This window comes from Berghia stephanieae, chromosome 1, assembly GCF_034508935.2.
Source record: "Berghia stephanieae isolate SIO BIC M18660-M18661 chromosome 1, UCSD_Bste_1.3, whole genome shotgun sequence".
NCBI lineage: Eukaryota > Metazoa > Mollusca > Gastropoda > Nudibranchia > Aeolidiidae > Berghia > Berghia stephanieae.
The window spans coordinates 99,398,588-99,415,248 of NC_088360.1; the positions used below are offsets into that span (position 1 = coordinate 99,398,588).

The 16,661-nt window shown below is 33.9% G+C and overlaps 1 protein-coding gene across 1 annotated transcript; it reads right to left on the reverse strand.

Annotated features, from left to right (window-relative positions):
• Positions 1-673: 673 nt before the first annotated feature.
• Positions 674-16,367, reverse strand: LOC144962528 (thiosulfate sulfurtransferase-like). Its single transcript, XM_078895537.1, has 8 exons — positions 16,251-16,367; positions 13,207-13,369; positions 12,356-12,557; positions 8,954-9,049; positions 7,813-7,942; positions 6,603-6,701; positions 4,721-4,845; positions 674-2,960 (listed from the first exon to the last, which is right to left on the reverse strand). Exons 2-8 carry the CDS (start codon positions 13,356-13,358, stop codon positions 2,892-2,894), a joined length of 873 nt encoding a protein of 290 aa, XP_078751663.1. The 5' UTR covers positions 13,359-13,369; positions 16,251-16,367; the 3' UTR covers positions 674-2,891.
• Positions 16,368-16,661: the final 294 nt, after the last annotated feature.

Sequence of the window (16,661 nt, forward strand, 5' to 3'; positions counted from 1 at the left end):
TCACTAAACACATAAAAACAGTATTCTCTCATCTCAGATGTGTTAAGTAATGGTATGGGGAAGGGGTAAAGCGGTGCATTTAATTTTCCTACTTAGCTATCTCTTGGCAATCATTTTTTTAAATATCACCTTTTTAACACCACCCCCCCCCCCCTTTATTTTTCTTCTCTCCTTCTTTCCATTGTCATCATGGAATGTTAGAGACAATAGCGGAATAGTGAAAAGGGAGAGCGAAAATAGGAATGATTCCACCAAAAGTGGAAGGGTTGGCAGGTATGAGTGAAGAGAGTGAGTGTCATTTCTCAAATATCAAAAAGACCTATAATTCAATATTTATATTTCTGATCAATTTGACTCTAAACTCAGCTTTCTTCATCTCGTTCATTCTGACATAATGCCAGACTGACACATTTGGGTCACATCTATAATTTTGAAGATTATGTGATAAAGCTATTGCTTGGATCATGATAGATAAAAGAAGAGCCCCCCCCCCCCCCCCCCCCAAAGTAAAAAAAATATGTCCCAAACAATTGAGCATAGTTAGTTGATTAGACATTATTATTTATTACCTACAAAAATTGTAGACATATGGAATTCACAACCAAAAAGATATTCTATTTTTAAAAAAATAATAACTACAAATGAAATAAAATTATTTATTTAAAAAAAAAAAAATGAAAATAATTTAAAAACAAAAAAAATAAAATAAACAAAAACCCCTCGATCAACTAAACAGCAAAAACATCTACAGAAAAGCACCATGTTGGATAATCGAGCACAAAAATCTAGGATTTCATTTCCTACTTGTGTTAGTTTCATAATCTTAAACACTATCCACATGTTGTAATATAACTAAATCTATTTTTTCTTATTGCACGTACATTGCAGTATCACTTCATACATTGACATAGGATAAAAAAAATTCAACCAACAAATACTTGATACAATCCGTGAGATGCCTCAAACAGACCAAGGGCTAAGAAGTTTATTTGATCCGTGCTACGTTGATAATGATTTGAAACAAACAAAAAAACAGATTAACATCACTGGGAGAGCGATCAAGCATCAGAAAAAAGGAACAAGTCAGAGACAATTTCAATTTCAGAAAGTCATGTTGAAATTCTTCCGTAATCTCTCTTTACATCCATCACTGATTGAAATGGGAAATATATACTTTGCAACTGACCTGTCCTGTTCAGAGGGGAGCAAACAATTCTTCCCATCTTTTCAGGCTATAAAATAAATAAGATGAAAAATTCCTGTGCTATAGGCTAATGACTTTAAAGGACTGTTATCTCATTCAAGGCAAAGGAAAGGAACATGTGAAGATGAAGGTAAACCTTTGATATGCGAAAAGGTTGAAACTATCAAAAATTTACTATAACAACGACATAGCAACGTGTAAACATGAAATTCAATTCAAACTTCAAAACTATCAAATGACCATTCAGCCTTAAGTGTGTTCTCCTGAGGCGTAGTGTACCAAGTAGGTACCTTATAGTCTTGGAACCACAAAATAACCTAAATCAGGTTTATAGGTTTGAATCGACGGCCGGGTACTATGGGGTATTTTACATAGTTCATTCAGCAGGGATGAGGTAGCTGGGTCGATTAGATCTGGTAGAAAGTACACTGCAATAGACTAGCGTCCTATTCAAATGTAGCAACAAATGATTTGTTTGTTTAACACTACAGAAAATGGGGTAACTCCAGCTATATCATTTTTTGTAAGAGTGAAAAAAAAAAAAATGAGTTCTTTTCTTAAGTAGTGCTAGCAATAAAATATATGAAAAATAAAAATACTGGATGAATTATTATGCTACCCATAATTTATAAAAAAAAGAAATAGTTAAATTAATTTTCTTAAAAAGTTTCTAAAAAATGATAAACTTATTGAAACTTGAATATAATGGAACTTTTCATTGCAAAAGATAATTTCAGCATATGTGAGTTTATCAAATGACCTCCTATTCTTTTGTTATGATTTAAAAAGCACAACCACGTTTAATGAAATACACATCAAAAGATGGCACTATTAAGATAAAACATGGAATCATTCAATGTTTAATAATTAAGGCAGGTATCCATAATATACGAGACTCATCTTCTCAAAACGGAATTATGTCAGGAGGAGTTGAACCCTGAGAAGTGAATTTAGAATGAAAATGATAAGAAAGGCGATCTTTCAGTTATTTTTGCATTGTAAGAAAAGGTATTTATTCTCCACCATAGCAAATAGAAATTAATCTCCTGTTTCATAGTCTCTCTTCAGCCCTCATCCCACAGTGGGGATGGACCACCGATAAAACTTTTCCATCATCACCTGTCATTGGCTAGTCTTTCCATCTCAGACCTTTCCAGCTCTACCAGAAGGTCTCTGCTTCAGGTTACCTTGGTCTTCCTTTTTTCCTCTTTCTGGATGGATTCCATTGCAGTCTTTGTGATATTAACTTTGGCTTTTCTCAATGTGTGTCCTATTCATCTCCATTTTCTTTTGTGTAATTGCCTTTCAACGGCTTCTTGTCCTGTGTTTCATGCTACCGGCTATAAATTCAATTTTCTGCACCAACTTGAGTGAGTGGAGCAGGAACTTATGTCAATAATAAGAAATGAAGTGAATAGGAAAGTGCCGGAAGACAAAGAGAATAAACATTTCGCGGCGATGGGGGCACCAGTGGTACTGGTGGATAGCTCATACGGTAGAGTGACACTCTTCCCAGAAAGGTGGCATGTCGTACCTGTAAGGTCGCGGATTTGAGCCTCCATCACCGCCACGAAATATCTATTCTCTATTTTCTGGCACTTTCCTACTCACTTCCATTCCCGACGTAATAGCGCTTTGAAATGGTGAGTCAAATATACATTAAAAAAGTTGTGGATTATTTTATCAATCATTCTTCATTTTTCAATCGCACAATGTTTTCAGGAGCAGCTCTCACACTCCATTCTGTGAAGGAACCCTGCAAAATAAAAAAATAATAAAAAAGAGTAATATACTGCATAAAATTTGATATACAAAAAATGGACTTGAAAATGTGGATTGAATAATTAAACAAGTCTAATCTTCACAAAAGAAGGGTTTTGTCTTTACCTCAACACAGAACTGTGTAAAAAGAAACAAACTACACTTTGAGTTGCATCATTAAATGCCATTGCCTAGGCATTCCATGAGGGAATAAAGATAACCTATTAAACAAACGTCTGATGCTGATGTCAACAGGAATCACTCTTGTTGAGGTTATTAATCTTGTGCAAAGAAAAAAATGAAAGTGCCTAATGTGGGGCTTGAACCTGTGACCTTCTGGGTCACATTGCAATAGCTTAACCACTGCCACATCACTTCATGCCTCGCCTTTTTTGTTTGTTGCTTTAGGTCTCTTCCAACACAATTGAGGTTATATGAGAGACCGCTGAAACAAAAAAACAAGCAATCTAACAAAAATAGTTTAAATGTAAATCAAAATCATAACCTAAAGATATCATAAGCTAAATTATAAATAACCAAGAACAAACAGGCAGAAGATTTACAGCAAAAAAAATATCCCCTGTCAAAAATACAATCACAAACCAAAGAAGCAGGATAGGCTAGTAAAGAGAAGAAGAAACGACATCACTATCGGATCGTACACCCATGCGAACATCATAGGTATATGATTCAAGGGTGATGCTCCCATCCAACCACCCGATGCCTCGCCTTCTTGTATCCTGAATATCACTCTGCTTATTAAAAATACTCATGGTGGGGGCAGCGTGGCTCAGCGGTATGGTCTTTGCTTCGCACCCAAAAGGTACAGAGTCCGACTACCCGCCTCGTTATGTGGCCTTGAGCAAGTCACCTTGCCCTCGCTCACTTTGCTGCACTGCACTGCGGATGATGTTTGGGTTATTACAGTCTTCCCTTGGGATAGACCCGAAAGACAAATTTCCCCTTGGGGATGAATAAAGGGAATTTTTAAAAAATTTATGTATTTAACAATAATACACAAGGCAAATAAAAATATAGGATGACCACTATATAAAGATAATAAGCAAATAATACATAAATTTCCTTTAGCATCTTTTTCTGTATATCAACAAGCTCAAAGCGCTTGGGATTACATAACATCAGTCAAAACATACAACAGAAAATGAAACAAAACAATTCTACAATATCATATATATATCATAAAGAAAGGTTTTTGGTACAATAATTCTGCATGATCATTAGTGATATGTCTTGGAAGGGAGTTCCAGAACAGGGGAGACAAATTCAAAAAAGATTGCCTCTCCAATTTTGCAAGTCATTTTCAGATTCACAATAATGCAATTAATTTTAGTTCTCGAGCTGGAATGTAGAAATTAAGCATTTCCTTTCTAGTAACCAGGGCGAACAGGACTATTTAAAAACAATTGCACAAATCTTGTTTTGAATATGATCTTCTATAGATAGCCAATGATCGCTGAATCTATGGCATTTTCATAAGCCTTATTTTTTCTGATCCCCTCCCCCATGTCCATCCAGCGGTTAGTGGGTAGCTGGGTCTGTTATATCTGGCAGAAAGTACTTTAGAATAGACCAGAATCCTTTCCAAAGACAAAACGACCTACATCATTTGTCTATGTGTATTACATTGAAACTCTTATTCTACTTTTTCATTGTTTTTTTTTTTTTTTTTTTTCTAAAGTAAAAGCTGAATTATAACACAATCTACAAGCTGAGTCTGGTTTACCCGATACTCACATTGTATACAGGCACATCTTCCTTTCCCAACATGAAGGCAGCCGCTGCTAACTGACAGGCCGTTGTAGCAGTTTGGCATGTGGCAACAAGGGGTTTGCTCAGGTCGATTTTGGCATTGTCAAAAACTGGTGTGGAATAATATACAATACATTAGCCACACGATTGTAAGAACATATATCAAACTATAAGAATAAACAAGAATCCTAATCCTAACAACAGCAGAAAAAAAAAATTAAAAGTAAAATATAAAAATAGAAAATCAAAAAAGATGAAGAGAAAAAAAAAAACCCCCAAAAAACAAAGTTATGTGAAGAAATAAAAAAGGGAGAAAAAGGAGTGTGGCTAATGAGTATGACCTTTCCACAATTTCTTTGGGCAATAAAGTTCTATTAATATTATTATTATTATTATTATTATTATTATTATTATTATTATTATTATTGTTATTATTATTATTATTGTTATTATTATTATTATTATTATTATTATTATTATTATTATTATTATTATTATTATTATTATGTTATCATTATTATTATTATTATTATTATTATGTTATCATTATTATTATTATTATTATTATTATTATTATTATTATTATTATTATTATTATTATTATTATGTTTTTATTATTATTATTATTATTATTATTTATTGTTATTATTATTATTATTATTATTATTATTATTATTATTATTATTATTATATATTATTATTTATTATTATTATTATATTATTATTATATTATTTATTATATATTATTATTATATTATTATTTTTATTATTATTATTATTATTATTATTATTATTATTATTATTATATTATGATTATTTATTATTTATTATATATTATTATTATTATTATTATGTTATTATTATTATTATTATTATTATTATTATTATTATTATTTTATTTATTATTATTATTATTAACATCATCATTAATATTTGTTTTATGTCTAGAAGGTAACAAGTTCCAGTCTATCTTTTCATGTTGTGTAGCCTTGAGCAAGTCACTTTTGCTCTAGCTCACAGGGGTGGCGTTTTTACGACGACCCATATAGGTTCTTATAACTTGAAATATACATCTCTCAAAATGATTAATGAAGTGTATCAAAAAAGAAATTTTGAAAAATATCAGGAAGTATTAAGCTTTCACTTGGTATTAAACACAAAGGTTTCATGTTACTTAAAGAAAACCTGTCAATGTCTATGGAAAATGGGTAGATCTAGAATTTTGGGCTACATCTATAGAGCAAAATAAGTTCCTCTAATTCAATTAATAGTGACAAAATGAAAATGTGACATGTACTACATCACATAGTGTAGGGACATAGAAATGTTATTCAATCTTGCTGAAGGTAAATTTATCACTTGTTTCAAAGGTAGATTTTGTTTCGTGTCCTATTATTTTCAGAAAGAAACACTTACAATTTTTTAAACATTTCAAGTAGGCATATCAGTTCAAGTTTCAAGTGCGGCTATGCGGTCTAGTGGTATAACACTCGCTTTCGGATTGGAAGGGTTTGAGATTTGCTCGGCGCATAATTGAGTCCTTGGAGAAGAATCTTTACGCACATTCTCTCACCATACTCAGATGTAAAATGAGTACCTGGCCATTAACAGCATTGTCTCTCTCCGAAAAAAATCATAATATCGCCTAACAGGCGTCATGTCCATCCTACATGTAAAATGTTGCTGTTGGCCAGGAACCTCTTGTAAAGTGCTTTGAGCACGTTTAGAGGATATTGTGCTATATAAAACTTTTTTTCCTTCAAGTTTCAACTGTTTACAAAGGTTGTTTATGATGACTTTTTGGTCTTGATTTTACACCTTTCGACAAAAGATAAACATATTACCTGTAAGCAATAATTAATCTTACCTGTTTTCAAATCGTCTGCTGATTTAAAACTTCCATCCTCATTGACTAAAATATTAGATGGAATGTTGACCGATCCAGGAATGTGCCCACCGGAAGGATCTGATAAAAATATTTCATAACAAAGAATGAAACTTATTTAGACTAGGATACGAGATAAAGGCATTGTAAACAGTAAAGAGTGAAAAGAGTAACAAATTAGGGATCAGAATGTATGAAACAGCGCCCGTCAAAGCAATAAGAAAAATACAAGGGAAAATCATCTCAAATAAAAAAAAAAATTTAAAAAATAAAATTGAGCTTTTAAATTATATAGCGCAATATCCACTAAACATGCTCAAAGTGTTACAAAGGGTCCCTGGCCAACAGCAACACGTAACATGTAAAACAAAACATGACTCCTGTTAGGCGATATTGCAATTTTTTTTCCGACATAGACAACGCTGTTAACGGCCAGGTACTCATTTTACACCTGAGTACAATGAGAGAATGTGAGTAAAGAGCCTTTTCCAAGGACTCAACTATGCGCCGAGCGAGGCTCGAACCCAGGACCTTCCGATCTGAAAGCGAGTGTCATACCACAAAACCACATAGCTGCAAATAATCCAGACACTGTTTCACTCACACCCTTAAAGAAAAAAGATTGGCCTTTCAAAATATCAGGGCTTTTCATGGAAAGTTTTCATTCAAGAGTCATTACTGTTAAATACTTTTTTTTTTTTTTTTAAATCTTAATCAATTTAGAAAAAGATTAATTGATTGTACATTAATAGTGTTTTCATCAATACTCTTCTAATATACAGGGGAAAATAATTAAAAAATAAAATTCTTAAAGAAAAATTCGGATTTTAATTTTAAGAGTAAAATTACCAAAAATATATAAATTCAGGACAAATCTGGATGAGAGAGATAGATAGATAGAGAGAGAGAGAGAGAGAGAGAGAGAGAGAGAGAGAGAGAGAGATAGAGAGAGAGAGAGAGAAGAGAGAGCGGAGAGAGAGAGAGAAGAGAGGAAGATAATAGAGATATATATAGATATAGATGAGAGAGAGAGAGAGAGAGAGACAGGTCAAAATATATTTATATTTTATTCATATATAGATGTTCATGTCATATATTTTTTATTCCAAAATTCTTCTCTGAGTGTATAAACCAACCCAAACGTAATACAGTATTGATTCGATGGGTGACAATGTTCAAACTTAATTCAAACCTTCTAAGCCATAGAAACTAGGGGCACCCCTGGAGTCTGCAACTTGCTCTGCATTCGACTTCACATTCTCCGTCATAGCATCAAAATCACGTAGGAGATGTCGACGGAAGTCAGGTTCAAAGTTTCCATACTGATTGGAGAATTAGTACCCAATGGGGGAATATTGATCATTAGGAAATTTAAACAAAATTTGAGGAATTCTTTTATCAAAGTATACATTTGTGGTTTTTATGTTTGGAAACATACCGTTCAATATCTGAAACTTAAAAAAAAAAAAGCTGATGATGAATTTTAATCATAACATTTTGCTCGATTGATTTCTTGAATTTACCATTTTTCGAGTTCTAAAATTTGTTGCGATTAACCAAAGTTTGTTGCAATTAACCAGTGACTTTTATATGGAATTAATTCCGTTTCTGGGGAAATGTTGCGAAAGTTGGGATTAGCTATGTTGCGATAATTCAAAGTGGACAGAACTTAGAAAGGAGTCGACTTTGAGTAACACCAAGATTCAGATTCATCTCTCACAAAATATGAGGTCTCAATAGATGCAAGGTGTCATAATTAAAAGCAAGAAAAACTTTTAAAAGCCAGAAGTTTTTATATTTCCTAGTTAAAAACAGAGGGCCAATTGTATCTGAGCAAAATAAATATGAGGCATCGTCCATAATTGATGCAAAGTAATACAAAAACCTAGCTTGGCTGGTGCTCTGCTTTGCACAAGTGTTCATTAGATGATTGACTGCCACGGCGCTTGCTCGTGCAACTAGCTAACTGGCTTTAGTCTCCCTTTGCCTCACTACAGACCATGCCTCAGAGGTTTTTATAAATATATATATACATCATATTTCCATTATCTATTTATCTTACTGTGTAAATTATAACATGTCTGTATGTACATAAAAATTCCTTTTTGGGATGCAATAAAATATTATTATTATTATTATTATTATTATTATTATTATTATTATTATTATTATTATTATTATTATTATCATTATTATCATTATTATCATTATTATTATCATTATTATCATTATTATTATTATTATTTTATTATTATTATTATTATTATTATTATTATTATTATTATTATATTATTATTATTATTATTATTTTATATGAGTGACAGACAATTTACCTCAACTTCTGGTTCCTTTGTTGTCAATGGTAATCCATGTTGCTGCCAATGAAGGAGGCCTCCATTTAGTACAGATATCTTGTCATGACCAAATAACTGTTAGGAAAAGAAATGAAGAAAATTTACCAATGAAATCATAAATAATATGGAACAGTGCAGTACCTCAAATCTACCTAATACCAACATTTCACTGAAATTATAAATCAAATGTTGCGATTAATGGTCAGATTTAATGCCTATAAAAATTACCTAACAACCAACTTACTTAATAACTATTTATTATCTAGAGCTTACAGGGGTAAACCTCTAAGTGCTTCATATAAACATAACCATAACATAACACAGTGTTTTCTATGTACACAATGCAACAGTATAGAGCTTAAAGAGGGAAACCTCTCTATGTGCACAATGTAACAAACACACAGAGAGACACACCCACTCACACTCACTGACAGGATTAAAGCACATGAGAGTAAATACTTTGAGAAAAGATGGGTCTTGAGGTTATTCTTAAAAACTTCAAGACCTGAAGAGAACCGCAATGATGGAGGAAGTGAGTTCCAAACAATTGGGCTTGTTTCATGATATGACCGATCACCATAACTTATAAGCTTGGTTGGTGGTGTGATTAATAACTAATGAAACTGAGATCTTAGCACGGTGATTAAGAGGCAATCGTCTTTAATATAAGTCGATGCAGTTCTTTCAAATGCAAATTTTATATTCTATCCTAGCCCTATCTGGGGGCCAGTAAAGGGTTCGCAACATTTCTGTAGAGTATCACATTTTGATTTTCTTAACTCTGGTCTGGCCACACTGCCTTGAACTCTCTGGAGTTTGTTTATCATTATATTGAGTAGGCCCACAAGCAAGGAGTTACAATAGTCTAGACATGATGAAATCAATGATGTCACAACTGTTTTGATAGGAGGAAAAGATGTTATATTTGAGATAGATTTTACAAAAGATCTACACTCCAGCAGTTTCCTCGAACTCCTTGGGACATGCAAAAAAGTTTGAGGAAACCGTAGTTTGAGGAAACAGTACATTGCTGTGCTGTTTGATGGGGAGGATTGGGGGTGGGGTGCATTGTGGCTCAGCGGTATGGTCTTTGCTTCATACCCGAAAGATAACTAGTTTGATTATCCATTGTATCCACCAAGTTATATGGCCGTCAATAAGCAACCACTCCCTAGCTCAATTGGCAGTGCTGTGCTGCAGTTGAGACCTGGGTTATTCCAGTCTTCCCTTTATAATAATGAATAATGAATGAATTTATATAGCGCCTAGATCCACAATGTGCTCAGAGGCGCTTTACAATGCAAATAAAACACAACAATAAATTGATAATTTAAGCATAAAATCTATCATATTGGAATAGCATTAATTTGTAATTTAATTACCACGCACTGTGCTACAAGATGAAAATTTAGGATATCTATAACATGTAGGCCTAATAGAAATGTTAAACATCAAATGATTTCCTAAAGAGATGTGTTTTAAGTTTCTTTTTAAAGTTTTCAAATGTCGGACATTTTTTGAGGGATGAAGGCAGTTGGTTCCATAAGACGGGTGCCGACTGGCTAAAAGATCTCTCACTAAAAGACGATCTACAGCGAGGAACCTGGAAGAGATCATGACCACTGGATCTAAGTTATCTCTCCGGCGCATAGAGATTAGCCATGTTTTGTAGGTAAACAGGAGCTGTCTTATTAAAACATTTAAAAGCATAGCATAAAAGACCTAAGACAAATATCCGCATGAGGACAAATAAAGGGAACTTTATTATATTTACTTTATTCATATGTTACAAGTGTGTGTGTGTGTGTGTCTGTTCGGGAGGTTTGGGGGTGGAAATTGCTGTATCATAACATACATTTAATGCTGTATCCAACCATAAGCACATCATGGCATTGAAATTGCAACTAATGACGAAGTGATAAAAATAAGCAGAGAGGTTTCTCCTATGGAGTGTGTGAGTGGCTGTGTGTGTCTGTACACACATGTAGTGTAGATAGATACACACGATACTCATATAAGTAACTTTGAATATCACAGTAAATCATCAGTGGTTGTAATCAAGGGCCGCAATTCTTTAAAATAAAATTTTAATTTTTTAAAAATGGTGGCTTGGTAACATTAGTTTGAGGAAACCGTGTTCGAGGAAGGATTGGAAGGATAACAAAGAATAATTTAAAAATTCGGGACATTCAAATGAGTTCGAGGAAACCGCGCTTGAGTGTATCTATAACAAAAGTCAATAATTCTTGTATTTCTTCTCATATAATATTGTTAGATAGACAGAGAAAGAAAGAACGGAGACAGGGAAAGTAGAGAAATGGAGAGAAACAAAATTGTGACTTTCTGAAACTGGATTTAATGAAAAAAAATTTTTTGTTTGTTTGTTGCTTTAGGTCTCTTCCAACACAATTGAGGTTATATGAGAGACCGCTGAAACAAAAAAACAAACAATCTAACAAAAATAGTACAAATGTAAATCAAAATCATAACCTAAAGACATCATAAGCTAAATTATAAATAACCAAGAACAAACAGGCAGAAGATTTACAGAAAAAAAAATATCCCCTGTCAAAAATACAATCACAAACCAAAGAAGCAGGATAGGCTAGTAAAGAGAAGAAGAAACGACATCACTATCAGATCATACACCCATGCGAAAAAAATATTTTTTTAATGGAATTCAATATTAAAAAAAAAAAAAGAACATTTAAAGACCTTGTAAAAAAAGAGAGAGAGAGAGAAAGAAAAAGGTGATTAGAAGAAACATGTTTCAAGGGCATCCAACTCTAACTGTGCTTATACTTATAATTTAAGCCCAACCCCACACTACTCTTGTAACCACAATCCTGTTATTTGGTGGGAACAGTCATGTAAATTAAACACACATTGCGAGTATTATTGCAGAAGTTGTACTGTTTTGTGCAGCTATGTGGTCTATTGGTATGACACTCACTTTCAGATCAGAAGGTCTTGGATTCGAGCCTCGCTTAGCGCATAGTAGAGTCCTTGGAAAAGGCTCTTTACTCACATTCTCTCACTGTAATCAGGTGTAAAATGAGTACCTGGCTGTTAACTGCATTGCCTATGTCTGAATTAATTGTATTATCGCCTAACAGGCTTCATGTCTTGTTCAACATGTTACATGTTGCTTTTGGTCAGGGACCCTTTGTAAAGCGCTTTGAGCACATTTTGTGGATAATGCGCAATATAAAAGTTCAAGTTTTTCTGTTTTGTTTTAAAAATTCTTTTCTCAAAATCATCTCTCTTGCACTTACATGGTAGAGTCGGGTGGTCCTTGGCCTTGATTTATTTTGTTCTTTTTACCTTCTAACCGCCTATAATATTATCATATGTTCGTTGCTATAAAATTATTAAACATACCCTAAAAAGAAACCATGTGCGGAAAGAGGGTCTGTGAAGCATTCTGTCGTAGACGACAACATGGGTGTTATTGGAGATACCCAAGTCTTCTACATATTGTTTGAAAAACTTTGGCTCCGGGAGAGAGTATTTGTGGAATGTTCCTCCTACTGCTGGGGAAATCTCCTTCAGGTCAAAATGCAAGGCAGTGGGAATGTGTCCTCTGAAATTTGAAAAAAAAAAAAGAAAGATGTGACTCATGACTTTTGATGATTAATCTGTGTTTAAACCTCCCCTTTCAAAAAAAAAAAAAAAAAAGACCTACAAACAAAACGAAACAAAACAAATAATTTTAAGAAAAGCAAAGTAAAGTTTTCAGAATTTCAGAATCATTACAAAAAAAAAAAGGGAGAGGTGGTGGTATAGATTTCCCTAGTATTTCATCACACACTGACAAAAGTTGTTTCACGGAATTAATATTTAAAAATTTATATGTATCTAATGGTTTCAATTTGTTGTTGTTATTATCGTCTTTTCCCATCTGTCATTAGCTCTTTTAAAATTGATCCAGCATGTTTCTTGAATTGACATTCGACTAAAATTTTTAAAAAATTATCCTAGAAAACATCAGAATTTCATAAAATTTAGCAGAAATCAAAATCTGCTCTTTTCAGTCTCTTATACAAATGTTAATGCAGATGACATACAGGTTAATGTCAGAATTTCATCACTGAAGGTGGACATTACAAGAAAAAAATAAAAATAAACAGAATTTTATTTAAATTAGAGATTAACTACATTTAAGAATAATCAAACAATGAAAAACCTCCAAAAAATTGAACTGTTAAAAAAACCCAAAACAAACAACTTACTCCTTATAGATCTGATAACCGTCAACATCAGGTGCTGGTGACCATGCAGTATCGAGAACACGGAGATTGGAAGAGAGCTTCTGGGCAGCAGGTAGAATTTGTTGTCTCAGCCAAGCAACAGACACTAGGGTAGAAATCTTGGAGATAGTCATGGTGAGATGACCTTGAAGTAAAAATATAAAAAGCAATTTGGCACTTAGGGAGGCAACGTGGCACAGTGGTATGGTATTTGCTTTTTACCCATAAGGTATCAAGTTCATCTTCCAGCTGCATTCATGTGGCCTCTTCAAGGGGATGAATTTATCTTATTAATTTTAATTTTAAGTGATATAATGTGAAAGCAGCTGGTTCTGTGTATTCTCTCTGTGATGAAGAAGATGAGTAACAATTTAAGGACCAGGCACTGGCGTAAGACAAAAATCTGAAAAGGACTGTTATAAAATAGTGACAGGCAAAACGCAAATAACAATACAAGAAAAACTAATTCCAAAAACCTGCCTGCCTCGATAATCAGGAGGTCTAAGGTTCAATCCCAAGTCGAAACAGGCAGAATTTTTTTTGATGAATTTTTCTTGTATTTTTCTCTTTGCTTTGTCAGGCATTGTTTCATCCACAGCTTTTCAGATTTGAGATAGAAGAGGAAAAAGAAGAACAGGATTGTCAGCTATTATTCAGAAGCCCAAAATTATGCTTACAAATTATGTGTGACTTTAGTGCTTTAGTGGTGGAGGGGAAATATTCTCCCTCTTGACAGGGGATATGGAGAAACACAAGCTTAATGTGTAAAAAATAAAAGGGAAAAAATATTCCAACACCACTTTCTTTGTTCCTCTAACTTTCAATGGAATAATGCTACTTATATTTTTAATCTTGGGCACAGTACAAATGGAAGAAAACAACATCCTCAATGACGCTCGACATGGATTTTGACCTCGATGATCATGTGAAACACAGCTTCTATCAACCTCCTTTGACTTTTTGCTAACACTAGAGAATCGAGGACAGACAGATGCAATCCTATTTGGACTTCTCAAAAGCTTTCAACAAAGTCCATCACAGAAGCTTCAAGAACAAACCATCATCTTTACTCTTTCTTCCCCTCCACCTCCCAACTTTGGAACTCCCTACCAACCATTTGTAGACAAGCCCTTTTGACTGATGACTTCAAAACATCGCTCCCTGCTTCCCTCTGTAACCCCTGTTACTGAAAAGACGGCCTTACAATTTTCAGCCTGAAGCTTTGGCCTTAATGGAAGAAGAAGAAGACAAAGGTCACCAACTAATAACCTGTCTTGTAAGAACCCACTTCATGTAGAACTAGTCCATCAACTACATTTAGGCTGTCATTATCCCCAGACAGGTGTCTGGGGATAACGAAAAGGCTAAAAGGCTTTCATTATCCCCAGACACCTGTTTGGAGATAATGAAAATTCGTTATCCCCAGACAACCAAATTTCGTTATCCCCAGACACATATTTGCAACTCCGCTCTTTTAAACAATTATCCACATTCCAGAATATGGAATGTTTCTGAATGCACATAGAAATAAGGAAAGTTAATAAAATATCTATAAAAACATAAAATTAACCAACATTAAATCAGTTGTTACTACATATACACAATATGCGTCGACTTCGAAGGGGGGTGTCATGGCCGAATGGTTTAGTCGTCTGCCCTGGAAGTTTTACCAGAATCGACGTTGTGGGTTCGAATCCTGGTTCCGCACTTTTATTTATTTATTTTTTAAAAAATTCCGTCGTCTTTTTACAGAACGTTGCTAGGGATAAATGTCCCATCCAATCCCCCCCCCCCGACCTTTTTTTTTTTTTTTTTTGTGCGAGTCTATTCTTTTCTCCTTTTTGTTTGACCTTTTGTTCCGTTTCTGAGCATGAATTTCTTTTCTCCCACAAAAAAAAAAAAGTGACGGAACCAGGATTTGAACCCACCATGTCGATTCTGGTAAAAATTCCAGGGCAGACGACTAAACCATTCGGCCATGACACCCACTTCGAAGTCGACGCATATAGTGTATATGTAGTAACAACTGATTCAATGTTGGTTAATTTTATGTTTTTATAGATATTTTATTAACTTTTCTTATTTCTATGTGCAGTTGGAAACATTCCATATTCTGGAATGTGGATAATTGTTTAAAGGAGCAGAGTTGCAAATATATGTGGTGTCTGGGGATAACGAATTTGCATTATCCCCAGACAGGGCTTAGTTGTTGCGACCTGTGGTATCTAGTCTAGGGCTACTCAAATCTTTCTAAAGCAAAGTGACCCCCCCCCCCCCCCCCCCCCCCTCACTGTCCAAGAAATGGTGTTGGTACTGAAAAAAAAAGAACTATGGGAGAAACTTAAAGTAGCATAAAATAGACCCTCTATATGATATTTATTCAATATGTATTTTTTCTTTCCAAGACTTGATCCCAGCGTAGAGATTTAATGGTTCTATTGTTATTTTAGCTTTTTTTTTTTCAAATGTGTGGTTGGATCTATTAGTTCGTTTCCATCTTGTATTATAAAATTTTAGGATGAAAAAAAAAAAAAGAAAAGAGAAATAACAAAGTTTAAAGTTTTAAGTGACTACTGCGACGCGCACTTTATTGCAGGTTGATTAACCAGTTCATTATGGGCTCATTGTTGTAATGGAAATCTAAAATAAATGACGCAAAATATTGTCCATTCATTCATTGGTCATTACAATTACAACAATGTAAATGTAAGCCATGTTTGAGTTTGAGTTTGAGTCAATATTTCGGCAGGGCTGCTCATATCCAAGGTTAGTTTGGCAAGCCTGGAAAGGAGGGTCTGAGAACTTTGTTTGGACCAGTAACTCGTTATCAATGACAATAATAATTATATAATAAAATAATGGTACGTAAATAATATATTTGATTGATTATTTCCCCGGCCGGCCCCGACAGCCAGTTTAGATCTAGAATTAGAATTAGAACCTGAGAACGCCTCAACTGAACCGTTTTTCACAAGATTGTAATTGTCTATGCAATAGTCTTATTAATAAGTAACCAGTTAAAGTACCTATTTATAATTTTTGAGCGCTAGATACTGTGACTGGGGTTAAGAGTGAAGACCAATGCCGAGTGCCGAGAGCATGAAAATCTAGAACCCAGATAACTCTTGAGACTGAAACAGGTTGCCAGATTATTTTTGAACAAAATGCCAGGGGAAGACTCAAAAAATGCCAAAACACTCAAAAAAAATGCAAAGTCTGTTGACTCCCACCCCACTAAAGAAAACTACTCACTTTTGATAGACAATTTACTATCATATCCTGGTGGCTTGCGTGTTTTCTTTTTTTTTTTTTTTTTTTTTGAATTATACTAAATTTCCTGTTGGGGTAATTTTTTACCTACTGACTACTAAGTGGAGTGCTAAACCACTACACCAGGGTTGAGAAAAGGTGTCATTTGAAGTATAATATACAAGAAA